General features: G+C 36.6%; 2 protein-coding genes across 2 annotated transcripts; both read left to right on the forward strand.

Moving 5' to 3' along the window:
- The first annotated feature begins 1372 nt into the window (after positions 1-1372).
- On the forward strand, positions 1373-5748 carry LOC110446015. The gene is made up of 2 exons (XM_021490946.1): positions 1373-1470; positions 3075-5748. Exon 2 carries the CDS (start codon positions 3081-3083, stop codon positions 5142-5144), a length of 2064 nt encoding a protein of 687 aa, XP_021346621.1. The 5' UTR covers positions 1373-1470; positions 3075-3080; the 3' UTR covers positions 5145-5748.
- A 378-nt stretch (positions 5749-6126) lies between these two features.
- Positions 6127-11107, forward strand: LOC110446016. The gene is made up of 2 exons (XM_021490947.1): positions 6127-6371; positions 8481-11107. Exon 2 carries the CDS (start codon positions 8486-8488, stop codon positions 10460-10462), a length of 1977 nt encoding a protein of 658 aa, XP_021346622.1. The 5' UTR covers positions 6127-6371; positions 8481-8485; the 3' UTR covers positions 10463-11107.
- The last annotated feature ends 3973 nt before the right edge of the window (positions 11108-15080 follow it).

Below are 15080 nucleotides of genomic sequence, written 5' to 3' on the forward strand. Positions count from 1 at the left end.
TTTTTGTCACAGGCAAAACATAATCTTTGACCTCTCGGAACCCCATTATAACGTCCAGATTCGATATTAAGGGAATGCGCCTGCATGCGATATTGACTCAACATGTTTTTGGTATTAAATGTTAAAGGCTTAACTAAATGGAATTGCATATTAAAAGTATCGACAAGATGTCTATATAAATAACATTTAGAAGATGTTTCAAACGCACCACGTAATTCCTGAATAAATTTCCACAAATTGTTTTTCATTTTGAACATATTGAACATCCCAAAATTGATTAAAACCCATTCTATATGAATTATTTTTAATATGATAAACCCAGTTAAGTTTACAATTCGGCTTTTTGACATTAAGCTCAAGTAGTGCATCATAGCATGCTTTTAGTACACAGTTATTTGTATTCAAAATATTTATCCAGTATTTAATTATAGCTACTTTGCGCTTTATATGTAAGGAATAACTTCCTGTCTCAAAGTAAACCATAGAACTATTGACGGTTTTCTTGACGTTTAATAAATCTTTAAGAAAGAGAAGATGGACTTTTTCGATTTGTGGCGATAAACAATTACCACATAACTCACATCCATAGTTCAGTATGCATGTCACATATGTATCAAAGATAATTTAGTTTCAGTATTAAGGATAAAATCTTTCATTCTTCTTTTTAAAAGGTAAAAAGCTTTCCTGCCTTGAAATGCCAACGTGTTTTGTCCTACGGTGAATCTTCCATTATAATAAAAAACTAATCCTAGATAACAAAATTTGTCCACTATCTCAATATCTCAACCTTAGAAAGCAATGTTCTGAATCCAGTGTAGTCGTGAGTAAAACGTTCCATTTCCATTATTCTTACATATGCTATATTTTATTGCAAATTCCGGTATATTTACAGGTATCACGAATAGGAAAAACCTAATTCTGTGCATTATTCCGCACTTACATATCATAGTCATATGGTATATACTAAAGCGAAAATAATTGACCATTTGCGGAATATTTCCAATTACTAGTTTCGGTTTATATTTTAAAAGTCGGACTCCACTCAATCTATAATTAGTGGAGTATATAAATAGTTTGTCTACAAAATGTATGTACACGTAGGCAAAGTTCTGGTCTGATAAACATACAGACTAGGGGTACTGCAAGGGTACCTTATGTTTATATTAAACCTAGAGAACAGCTGTGTAAATCCGTTGGAACATACGATACACGTCAATGCAAACACGTTATACAAACGTCAATAACGTTAAGGTTACGAAATCAAAGGTTGCTTCAGCAATTTCAATCGATAGTAGAACTTGGTAATTCCATCATGTCGTTTGGAGGCCGAAACTACGTCGTTGCTATTTATAGACTAAGTGGAAATCCCAAACACTTGGAACTAACCGCCCGACAAACCCAGGCGGTGCCATTTTGGTCTCAAGAGGTGGACGTTTTCGCAGCAGATCAACGGATCCGGAGGCGCCATTGGTAAGCACAATATCGACTCGTTTTTCTTTAACTTGATTGCTGATATTGCAGTATCATGTTTTATATACAATGACAAACATCGATTCTTTAATAAACACGTCATTGCTACTGTACTGTGTTTACCACGACCATGTTATTATAATACACGTAACAAGCCATGGCTGTTCTTTTATACCAGACTTATATTTAAACTTTTAACAAAATGGTTTTGAAGGAAAAATTACTTTTAAATTATCGATTTAACGTGATACAATGAATCTGATCATCTATGTTGCAAAGGACATGCTTTCCTTTGCTCGTAAAGCAAAGTCGTATTGAACGGAACATAGATTACCATGTGTGGGTAGATCAGAACATAGATTACCATGTGTGGGTAGATCAGAACATAGATTACCATGTGTAGGTAGATCAGAACATAGATTACCATGTGTAGGTAGATCAGAACAATTATGTGTATTTGTGTTTTACCTGTCCTATCTCAGATTGGTAACATAAAGTGACGTGTCATTGTATCCAGCTTAAAAGTGAAAGGAGAACATTAACATTTATTCACTGATATTTATCGTTGATTTTCCGCGGCCAATTGCATATATATGTATATGTATATCAAAAATTTGTGTGATAGTAAATCAACAGAAAGGGGAAAAAAGATCCTTAGTAGCTACCTCGCCCTTTCACCTCTTCAGAAGTTGATCAGGGCTATCAGATAAAAGTGCCAGGGAGCTACTGATACTATTTGTTCTCTTCATTTATCTATTACGTCATAAGTAACTGACAATACAACGAACAGTAATGAATAAAGCAAGGAAAAAATTCTGCTATACAATTAAAAAAACGTCATACAAAAAAATAGATTAAAAACTATAAGACTAAATACTGTATGAGTAATATGCAGTGTTTAGACGATATTTGATAAATTTGTACCTGATAAAAGTCAAATTACCCTTCATATCGTACCAGAAAGCTGACGTATATAATGAGTTAACACATAAAACTGAATCCCTTTCTGTGTGTTAAGACGACGATACAAGTGTATTCAGTTCCTTATTCAGAACGATTCTCGGCCTATTTGACTTTATAAGCATTCGTCTTTGCTGTTGTCTTGATTGCCTGTTACGTCATGGTCATTCATTTTGTGGTCATCGCTCGCTTTGAAATGGTCAACCATTGTCCGATAGTGACACGTGACCGTGAAGAATGTCGTTCCAGTTCACTACATTTCATAAGTTAAAAAGTTCTAACAACACTATACGGCCACCGGACCTCAACGTTAGTTGAACGGGTATCACTTATATTGATACATTTGCAGAAAAAATAATCCCGAATCCCCACTAGTAGACAATATAAGACAGTAAAACAAATATCAGCTTATATCTGGAGCTTTGTTATATCAAATTTCATTGTCGGCATTTCTTCTCTCTATATATAAGCAGTATCTATATAACGTGTTATATTATAATGTTATACTAGGTATTTATTTGTTGGTGCCATGTATTGTGATTATTGTAATCGATATTTAAAGCCAAATGATTAGAATTTATTATTTTGCAATGTTTACAATATTGCAGTAACACGTAAGTAAAAAGCCTTTTTATATATTTTAGATAAGTATGGCGGAGGGAGGGTTAGAAGACATTGGGACGGTGTCGTTCACAGGACTTCTAGACAAGTTAATGGCCATGACACTTCCGGTGCCGAATGACAAACGTCAAGACCAGAACTGTAATTACATAAATATGCTCGTTTCGGCGTTCGGCAAGGAATATTGTCTGGTGGTAGGTAGCACCAAAGAGGGAACGCGTCTGCGCTCAAGGCAGGACGAGGGGGATTACGACTATATTCTGCTCGGTAATTTAATTGTCCCTACTGAGTGTTTGGAGTACAGAGAAGACCTGCCCTGCTTTGTTCATATCAAAGGGTCCTTCATGGGCGAAAAGTTTTGTGATCAGCTGATCGATGGTGTGTATTTACCAACATGGTTGCTGAAGGATGTCAGCTCGTTAGCATTTCCTCGCTTGAAGGGCATTTTTGATATGGTCAGCAGGTCAAATACGTCCCATGATCGACATACCCCGCACCTAGCTATGAACAGCAGCAGCAAGGCAGGCTACAATTTAGTTAATTACGCAGACTGGAATTGCGAAGCTCTAACTGTGAAGAAGAACGTCAGATCTGCAAGTGAACGTTCTCTACTAAATCAGTTCGAGAAGCGTAGAGAAGATTCACAAGCTCTTCAAGGTGACACTAACAATGTAGTGTCATCGTTTGCTGCTGTTGTTGACTTTGCACAAAATATGAAGTCAAAGGATACGTCAACCGGATTAGTATACCAGCAACTAGGGCCCATGCTGTGCGCTTTGGCAGGTAAAATGAGTGGAATGTCAAACAAAAGGCAAACAGAAGAAGATTTAGATGATGACCGGGTAAATACTTTTGACTCCACTCCCCTCCCGGATGCAAGCAATAATGCAACGAATAGCACAGGCAAAAAAGCAAGAATCCAGACTTCTGAAAACGAAGCGGCCGATTTAGATGCAAAAACAGAACAAATGGATACTTCATCAACAAATCAAACCAATGATCAGAACAGAGAATCGATAACGGTCAATAAAAACACAATCAGCAATCAAATGAATAAAGGAGAAAGCATAAACATTACGATCGACGAAGAAAACGATCCCGATGTATACGCGACGTTTGGTAGCAAGTCAGAGAAAGACTTTATCCCAGCACTACGGCTGTCTGAACCTCCAAAATTTATAGAAGAATGGAAGCAGCGAACTGGTCTTGGTTATTGGCCACGTCCTCAAGTTGTAGAGGTTATTTCCAGAAGCCAGTTTTTTGTTGTTGCTAAACCAGCAGTCAAAGATGAAAAGCCAGACATGGATTTCTGTCTTTCCTGCAATCTGGCTGAGATCATACTGGCAAAGGAGACGCCCCCGGGTCACAAGAAATGCTTGCTGATGGTCAAGGCTTTCCAGAGAAGCATACTGGAGGAATACTCTAAGGTCCTGACAACATTTCACTGGAAAACCGCTCTTTATCGGTTGCTTGAGTCAACCGATCCGGTCACCTACTTGGAGAGCAGTGAAGGCGTACTGAATGTGTTGAGGAGCCTCCTGGACTACATGCGAGATCGGCTACACGAGGGTAACCTACAACATTACTTCTTCCCGAGCAACCTCTTCGCAGGTTTGGAGACGTGCGTTCGCGCTGAAATTGCCAAAAAGTTAGAAGAGATCTACAATGATCCTATTTGGCACTTAAGATCATTCTTCTGTCTTGAAAAAGAGCGAGTCAGTAAGCCACGCGTAGTGAAAATACCGGCGAGTGCAATTGCAAAAGTGAAAAGCGACGTAGAAGATAAAAGAGATGAACTGTCGGTAGATGCATTTGCAAATGCTCTTGAAGGATTTGCACAACCATCCTCTACAGAAGTACCGGTACAAAACCTTCTCCTACAGATTCTGGAAACTGCTCTTACTGATGAGGAAGACAGAAGGAAAGAAAAAGAGACAAAGAATCCCGGGAAAGCCAATCCACCGACGGTAACAAAACACGACCTGGTGGATAGTCTGAAAGGTCTCATCTCCAAACTTGGAGCTGACGAGAAAGACAGGAGACAGGCAGAGAAGGAAGCAAAGGAAAAGGCCTTATCATATTTCAAAAAATAACTGTTTTGTTGTGCAATAGCTGCCTCTATAATGTCTGTATAGTTAATATAGAATATGACCTCTAGAGGATTACAGCTGTAATTTCAGCCGACGACAACGTTTTCCAAATACATTCATAAGAATTCATACATATTTATCATTTATGCTTTTCTTCATCATATTCAGGGGTGTTAAACTTCTGCCTTAGAACCGATTTCATTATTGTTGAAAACAAAACCGCATATGGTTTTATTTTGTTTAAATTGGTGATGTTATTGTCGAAATTTAGTAGGTTTAACATTCGATGCATGGGTTATCCTCAATAGATACCATATACAATTATAATACAACTTACACAAAATCTGGGTCTGGAACTCAGGTTAAGACGACCTAGAGGTAATTGATGTCTGACCCGTGACATAAGGGATATTCAAAACATTTTATAAAGATGAAAACACTAACAACTTCCTCCTTTTATAATTATGAAGAAGTGTTCTTCATTCGTCATGAAACTAAACAAAATACGTTGATTTTCAATTTAAGGATAATTTTGCTTCTTTTTGATTTATCAAAATATTGGAAAATTCTGGAATAAATGACACTCCTGAAAAATCTGACATCTCGTTTACATAATATTTTGAAAAAGATTTGAAAATCTATCCTTGAACGACCAATGTCATTTATATGATTCATTTCAACACAGTTATACTTAAGTAATAGTTAATGCCTGAATTAGATTCAGGGTGCATTTATTCCAATATTAGTGTTCTTCAACCCGACCAGAAGAGACAGAGTAGACATTGAAGGTGGTGCAATTTTTACAAGTGGCCGGCCAATATCTATACGAATGATAACTTTGCGGTTTCCAAACGAAACATTCATCTTAAAAATAAGTTATATAACGAAATGTACATGTCATGATTTCCCCTATAACTGTTATATCTTGAATCATTTCTAGCTCGTGGGATGTTCTTGTTGGTGAATTTCGCAATGTGATAAAGGATTTAGATTGAATATTACATTTACTCGCTGAACCACTTTAATTACACTTGAAAATAAGGTAACTTTATTGGATAGGAAAGATAGCCAATCAGCACACTTGGGGAAAGCCTTTTTCCTCCGTGGGACGTAGGCCTCACGTGAGGTCGGGGTCGAAATAAGGCACGGAAACTTCAACCTATATAAGGACAAGACATACGGACATTTTATGGTCGAACATTGCTTTGAATCGTGGATACACAACATCATGTAAGTATGATTTTTTTTATTATTAGTAACGTTTGATTAGCAATAAGTAATGAGTACTGATTTTGAAGCAATTATTGATTAGTTATTACATGTAGTATTGATTAGTAATTAGTTTTGATTGATAAGTTATTTGTAATTATGACTAATCAGTAAATGATTGATGAGTGATTATCAAAGACTGATGAGTGATTAGTAATGATTGATGAGTGATAAGTAATGATTGATGAGTGATAATTAAAGACTGATGAGTGATTATTAATGATTGATGAGTGACTATTAATGATTGATGATTGATTAGTTATGATTGATGAGTGATTATTAATGATTGATGAGTGATTATAAATGATTGATGATTGATTAGTTATGATTGATGAGTGATTATTAATGATTGAAAAATGATTAGCAATGTTTTATTGGTAATAAGTTATATGAAGATGTGAAACATTGTGTAATTAGCAATACGTTATATATTAAAATCAAATCAAAATCATGAATGCAAACAAATTACACTGTATTTTTCAAGACATTTTTAAATCACTAAAATATTAATTAGGCATGTCCTCATTGTCATAAAATGTTTTTATACTGTTTATTTGATAATGAATGTTTTTTATAGGCTTCTGATTCCACTTTACCCGTGAGAGTGAAGATAAATCATTAGCATCTCTTGATGAGAGCTGATATAGGGTGATATTGATGAGATCTGATAGAATGTGATAATGATGATATCTGATAGAGGGTGATATTGATGAGATCTGATAGAGGGTGATATTGATGAGATCTGATAGAGGGTGATATTGATGAGATCTAATAGAGGGTGATATTGATGAGATTTGGTAGAGGGGGATATTGATGAGATCTGATATTTCGCAATGTTTACCTCACCGGCATTTCAATTTTCTGATATTGCTACAAAACCTTTTCCCAGCCAAGCTAACAACACGCTTACAAAAATATCATTATATTTATGGTTTGGGAAAAAAAGACTGTGTTGATATTGTTTTTTATAAATTCATGTATATATATATCTTTTTTTGGTCATAAACATTAACTTACTCTTGAAAAACATAATTGTTATTCGACATTTTTTATTTCGTTATACCTTGTGGTTCAGCCGACCTAAAAATTCCGGACTTTCCACAAACTCTGTTATCTATGAAATATATAATATATACACTTAATATTAGTAACCAACACGTGTACTTAGGACACGGAAGATAAACATGCACTTATAGTATATGTATGACTTGACACGTGTCATGGTCAAGTAGTCTGTACATAATGTGCTTAGGAAAGGATGACAAACAGGAAACTAGTTACTGTAGAGTGAAAAAATAACAAATAACCAAAGACATTTCAGTACTTTTAGAAACTAAATAAATATATTTAAACATAAATACAAAAGAAAATGTATGTTCCAAGTTAAAGGCCTACGACTACTGAACAACACATAAACTACAACTAGTTGAAATGTTATCATCATTCCCTGTCATGTGACTCATGTACAGATATGTACGTCCAGTTTCAGTTTTTGTGTCATATAACGAAGAATATTACTGTCTACCGTAAAACTTTCTACCAATCAAACATTCGCCCTTCGCCATTGCAACTCACATTCGCCCAGTGTTAACGTCGCCCTTTACATGTTAATCTATGCGGTATGTTAACGTCGCCCTTTATTACATGTTAATCTATGCGGTATGTTAACGTCGCCCTTTACATGTTAATCTATGCGGTATGTTAACGTCGCCCTTTACATGTTAATCTATGCGGTATGTTATGAATCAATATTCGTTGTCATGATAAATTCGCCCTCACCGTCGAAGACAAAAAGGGCGAAAGTTAAACTGCGGTGAAAATGTTCCTGTATACATTGTTTAAACTAATTAGAAGGTAGTTCTCAAAGTTATATTTCACAACTCCCGCAGTTGGTCTGGCGATTTTTTTTTTTTACCTAAAATGGAATTGGCCTGAAAACTGTTTAACACTATATTTACATACACTATCGATGCAATTATATGTTTGCAAAGCAAAGCAGTATGATTCATTTGATATCAATGATTTTTAATATATATATATATAAACAGTTTTGTCCCATTTTAATTCCAGTTGACATGGATAAAGATGTTATATCTGCCAAAGACTATATGGATTTGCCGAGGATATTGGACGATTTAATGTCAATGTCTCGACCTAAACCGCAAGACCAGAGACTAGATGAATACTGCCACTATATCAATATGGCGTTGTCGGAGTTCGGGCAGGAACGCTGTATGGTGGTAGGGAGTACGAAAGAAGGGACCCGACTCCGTACACACAATGACCAAGGTGATTGGGACATCTTAGTAATCGGGGATATCACCGTACCAGTGGAATGTCTGAATTACAGGAGAGACCTGCCTTGCTTTGTACATATAAATGGAACATTCTTAAAGGAATTGGGGAGAAAAGAGCTGATTGATGGAAAGTTTCTCCCGGCAACACTGGTGAAAAAGCCCTCCCCGCCACTCTTTTGTCATCTCAAAGGTATATTCGACATTTGTTGCAGTCCTCAGTCATTTAAAGTCGATGGAGTCCCAAGGGTAACGATGGACACCGATATCAAACCTGGTACCAATGTGACCGACTACACACATTGGCACAGCGATTTGCTAAATCCTAGGACCAGTCCGAGATTTGCATGTGACAAGACATTGACAGAGAAGGTTTTAAAGCGATTGAACCAATCAGAAGTGTTTCAGGACAAAGGCAACGGCATTGCGCACTTTTTGCAAATTTTTGCTAGATTAGTAAACACTTGCAAAACACAGGAATTTTCTGAATCATATTTCTACCGACTGTTTGGACCTCTGTTCGCCGGTTTTGTTGTTGACCAAATTGGATCGTCGGAAAACAATCGGAAGGAAAACGAATCCATCCCGTCTACAGCCGATAGTATCAGCGACATAAGGATCAACAAACATGAAGATCATACACGCGAGGAAACTACAAAGCTACACATTGCCACATTAGGGAGTACTCGTACGCTTTCCACAGCTCAATACGAAACTTTACCTTTTATACAAATACCAGCTTCATCTAAATCCGTTCGAGTGACATACGCTCAAAAATCAATGAAGGATTTCATTCCCGCTCTCCGTTTATCTGGCCCACCGATATATATAGATCAGTGGACTTTGCGAAACCGATATTGGCCAAATAAAAACGCGGTAGGTGCTATCTCAAGAGGTCAGTTTTTCGTTGTAGCGAAACCAGCTGTTAAAGACGAACAGCCTGAAATAGATTTCTGTCTTTCCTGCAATATTGCTGAGATCATACTAGCGAAGGAGATGCCCCCGGGTCACAAGAAATGTTTGTTGATGGTCAAGGCTTTCCAAAGAAGCATACTGGAGGAATTCTCTAAGGTCCTGACAACGTTTCACTGGAAAACCGCTCTTTATTTGATGCTTGAGTCAACCGACCCGGTCACCTACTCAGAGAGCAGTGAGGACGTACTGAATGAGTTGAGGAGTCTCCTGACCTACATGCGAGATCGGTTACACGAGGGCTACCTACAACATTACTTCTTCCCGAGCAACCTCTTCGCAGGTTTGGAGACGTGTGTTCGCGCTGAAATGGTAAGAAAAATAGAGGAAATCTACCTGAACCCAGTATGGTATCTGAACGCATTTCTTGTTCAGGAGGCTCAGGAAAAAGAAGTAATTGTGACGAACGTGTCTTTTGGAAAGATGATGGAAATGAAGAAGAAAACAGAAAAAGAAATAGATAATTTTTGCGTGGACACACTTCTTGACATATTTGAAGGGTTTGGTAGACCTAAGTCTGCAAGTAAAGAGGGTTCAGCTGCAAAGCCAAATTTTCCTAATTTAGGGCTGAGGATTGTAGAATCGATTTTAGCAGATGAACGGTCAAAAAGGATGGACAAGGAAAACGGTACCAGTGAAGCGGAACAGACTACCTCACTAATAGAAAGCATAAGGTCAATTTTAACCGAGGTTTTCTTAAATAAAGAGACGAACACAGCGAGCAGAACGAGTGATGAAGAAAAAATGATCGAAAACATAGTCTCGTTTTTGTCTTCAGACGATTAATAATTGAACAGGTAAATCTAGGTTCTGGAATAATTAAAACCTGGTTATTGATGCGAATACTATTTGTATACGAGACTCTGTCTTTATTTTGGTTCGGATCAAGCGATATCAAAATGTGGTTTAGGAGGGTAGTTTGATGATAGCAAGGTTGAATACTGTAAAAGCGCATTGATGAATTGACGTACAGAAACTATATGAAAAAACTAATTAGCGTAATTATAATTCGGCGCTGTATTTGAACATAGTGCTGAATTATGATTGTGCTAAATATGTAAGCTTACAGTAGTTGAGGTTATTCTGACACAGATCAGCAAAATGAAGATTAATAACGACAGGCAAATCACTTGGTGACATACAAACCTTAATTAATTCTCCAGCCAACATGACTCCAATAAGCCAAGTGGAATATATAGAGGTTACACAACGAGTGGCTGTAGCTCGTGTTTTTTGTAACTTTTGTAAAATAACTAACGAGAGTGAAAGAAATACCATATACAAAAACCACGAGTTTGTGTGACCTGTTTCTACCACGATAAAAAAAAAAATCCGAGGAAATGGACATGTTCTGTATGCATATGTGTTTTGTTTACGATATCAGATGGGGCGTAAGGATATGATCTGTAGTAAAATGCCGCTAACTAATATGCAAAAATGACTATTTCAGGAATATGTGGAAATATTATGATTTTTTACAAATCTTAACAAGTACGTAACAAATGTATTGTCTTCAAAGCAATACATTTATAGAAACCAACATAAGAAATTTATTATCACAAAAACAATGACGAACTACTTTCTGTGTATCATCATTTCTGCCACCGCATGAATCGTCTTTCCAGCCAAATTGTCCATTCAAAGGAGTCCCGGTCAAAGTTCACCGTGTCAGCCAATCAAAACGCGTTTAGAGTTTATACCACGTGTGGTATAAACAATATGTTATACAACAGTTGTAATGATTAATTGATGCCTTGGGAGTTGAATAACACCCACCTATTGTGGTAGAAATGATAGTACCGGGTTGATGTTACTGTGTCTGTGGTGGTAAATGAGGAGGCACTATGGAAATAATGCCAATGGAAGCACGGTCCCACCAATAACGCCTCATGGATGCAAACTCACACGTGCAGATATGTTGCTATGTTGAAAAGGATTAATAGTTGATAATGCGGACCCCATTAAAACCTCATGTTGTAATTAATCTATGTATGGTATGCGATAAAGTGACTTATTCTATTTAAATGGACGCTATATAAAATGTTGCTAAATATATGTGTGTGTGTGTGTGTGTGTGTGTTTGTGTTTGTTTTTGTAGTATTAAATAATCAAAATCTACTTTTGCATTGCCATTTTTTAAAATTATTTTGTGTGGTTTAACATATATTGTAAACGTGCTCATTATTTTACGTATTTAAGTTCTATCCTCTTATTATTATGACTGTGGTAAGACCATATATTTGTTGTCATACTGCTAAGATAAATGTCGCGTTCTCATTGATAAACCTGCCAAGGTACATCAGTCTATATGTTCTCAGAACAGGAAAGGTATAACACCTGCATCATGATACTGACACACCAAAATGGCTGCCAAAACACCTGCCTACATTTAGGCTATTAGAAATTGCAACTTTTATCGTTTTGTCCTCACTTCGTAAGTTCCCTCCTTAGTTTACATGTTTACACGCTGTCAAAACCACACAATAAGGTGTCGACTTGAACATTCACGAAAACTTTCAACTACATAACAGGATTCATGACACGCTTTCTCTAGAAATATTGCAAAATACTAAACAAAAACGGGGGAATGTGTGAATCCCCTGGAATTTCAAGGGTGGTATTTCGTTGGTGGTTGAGAACCATTGGATGCTGTAAAGGTATAAATTATCAATGGGCACCATAATTGCTAATCTAGGGCGTTAGAAACGCTATAAAAAACCCAGACATGATTATGTTAAACTATGTCTATTGACAGAAAGTTACTTAGAAACACAATTAGAGAGACAATGCATAAAGATAAAGCAAACATATTAATTTCGGATTATTTTACCATATTTCTAGATAATTCAGAAATTTAAATGGTTTTGTGTGGTTTTGAAAACACGTTTAATGTTATTAATAGCAAGAAGGGGAGTTTTTCCTACCAAACGAAGTGCGGGCTTTCAAATGGAGGTTTCGTGTCACAATCTCCTGTCACTGGACACGTCCTCATCCTGGAAAGCACGCATCATTTCGCGTAAAAGGGGAGGTAATACCCATATACAGGCCATGTTCTGTGTCAGTTCCCATTTTCCCTATCTATATTGGTTTTAAGTTAAAACTATGGTTTTGTTGACATCGTGTCCTTCAATAGGCAGATGAAAGTGGTCCGATATAGTGTGATACGGAGAGAAGTGAGGCTTATCAATTGGAAATCTATAACTTTACATCCTTATGTTCTAAATTCTGTACATAGCAAAGTCCTTACAATTTCTCACCAACGTTTGTCCCTTTACCGCTTGTCAAACTAGGTGGCATTCTGTTGAATGCAGTTTTTCGTGTGCATTTGGAAATTAAGTTGCCAAAGGAAACATGTTTAAAAAACCTCAAACGGCTTCTTCTAAAATTACAATAGGCAGATAGTATGCAAGGCTATCATTTTTTTTTTAAATATAAATGTTTAAAGCATAGTGTTATGATTCGGACAGAAGCAAGTTGGAATAAAGGGCTATTATGGTTGTTCAAGTAATGACTTTCACGTCTTTTCGTGGTCACACACGTGCGGTCAAACTGGATTAAATAGTTCTTTATATAAATAATTAGTTCATATTGAGTGATTAACACTAAAACATTACACAATTATCGCGGGTCAATTTTGACAGTCATTTTAAATCAATGGAAAAGCCAACAGCCAGTATTGGCCAGCTATTCCCAACGTTATCATTGTGATGTAACGACCTCCCTTCAAAATCATGCTCTTATATTTATCCTTGTCATATTAAGAAGACATTCATGTATGGTATGAATGCCATCAGCTAATTGTTGATGTCATGACCTCATAATTGTTACTTTGGATACCACTGATCCTCCCTGAATAGATGTCTGTTCTTATTTATTATGTGATTCAAATAGTAAATAATATTAAATATTATTAAATTTGCTATGAGATCGAAAGATTCAATTTATTTTTGAATATAACTGATGAACTGGTTTCAGTTGACATTTATAGGGAATATGAATGCCAACTGGACAAATGCGACACCTACATTAAACGCTAGCGCGCTTCATTGCATTTGCCATAGTCCAGTTTGCATTCATAATACCTACTGAAATAAATTAAATGCTTAAATAAATCACAACTGACCTTGGAAGATTTATATGGTAACAATACAGAACAGATGTTAATGGTTTCAATTTCATACGGCTTACATTCACATGATATGATGAGATGTCAGCTTGATTTACACTCGTAGCATCACGGTTTCAAAACAGTCCACTATCGAGATCTAGAGAATATACCAAAGCTTACGAACGGTTTTAGAAAAAATCCTACGAACTGAAGATACAGCAGAGCGAAAATACACAGCCATTCAAATAAATGTATAGAGATGAGTTTTAATTATGATAGTTCTTTTTACACGACCAATATTTGTTTTCTATGTGACATTTCGATGACTAGTACGATATGTACACTGTCACCTTCATCAGACAAATGACCAGTGTGACAATGACACCTTTGTGTGCATACGCTTCACTGGGCATTTGTCTGATTAAGGGGACCGTGTACATATCGTACTAGTCATCGAAACGTCACATAGAAAACATTATTGGTTGTGTAAAAAGAACTTTTCATAATTAAAACTTACAAACCCGAAGTATAGAGATGCTGATAACGTTACCAACCAATGGAGTTAGAGATTGCAAGTTAACAGTAAAAAAACGAGGCTGATGATTTTTGTAATGTGTGTGCAAAGTTCATGAAACACACACAACGCGCGTCATATGTGACTCATTTTACAAAGACATGAACACCCGCAATACATCAGATTTGGCCGAGACATCCGAGAGGAACGTGTATTACCTAGCTGCTACTTAGCACTGAGTAAGACACTCGAGAAATAAATGAAATAAAAGGTTTGAACTTAAATCATCAACTCGTAATTTTTTTATATTGTTCTGATGTTCCATGTATCTGTCGTCTCATGTTTAAGGAATAGAACTCCGGGACTGGGAATGCCTAAAGAATTAGTCGTGCTCGGAGAAACCTGCAGAAACTTGCTTATTGCTCGGAGAAACCTGCAGAAACATGATTATTGCTCGGAGAAAACTGCAGAAACTTTTTTATCCCGACATTTCAAACTTCAAATCTGTTAGTTAACCAAAACGAAACGCACAGTTATTTCCGAAAAGCAAAAATAACAAACCACAAGAATTGTATATTTTCACTATTTTCTATCCAAGTCTCGTGATCGATCACAAGGAAGGCTCAGGTCAATACCAGCTTCGCCAACTCATCACATGATTGGCTATGTAATTTCCGCGATGAAGCTTGGGAAACGGTCTAGGGAGCTAGTCTGTAAGGCAGGTTTAGTTTTTGGAATGATACACAGTTGATAAAGGACTAACTCCATAAAGAGCGAAGTAT

Source organism: Mizuhopecten yessoensis, unplaced genomic scaffold (genome assembly GCF_002113885.1).
Source record: "Mizuhopecten yessoensis strain PY_sf001 unplaced genomic scaffold, ASM211388v2 scaffold2447, whole genome shotgun sequence".
NCBI classification, from domain to species: Eukaryota; Metazoa; Mollusca; class Bivalvia; order Pectinida; family Pectinidae; genus Mizuhopecten; species Mizuhopecten yessoensis.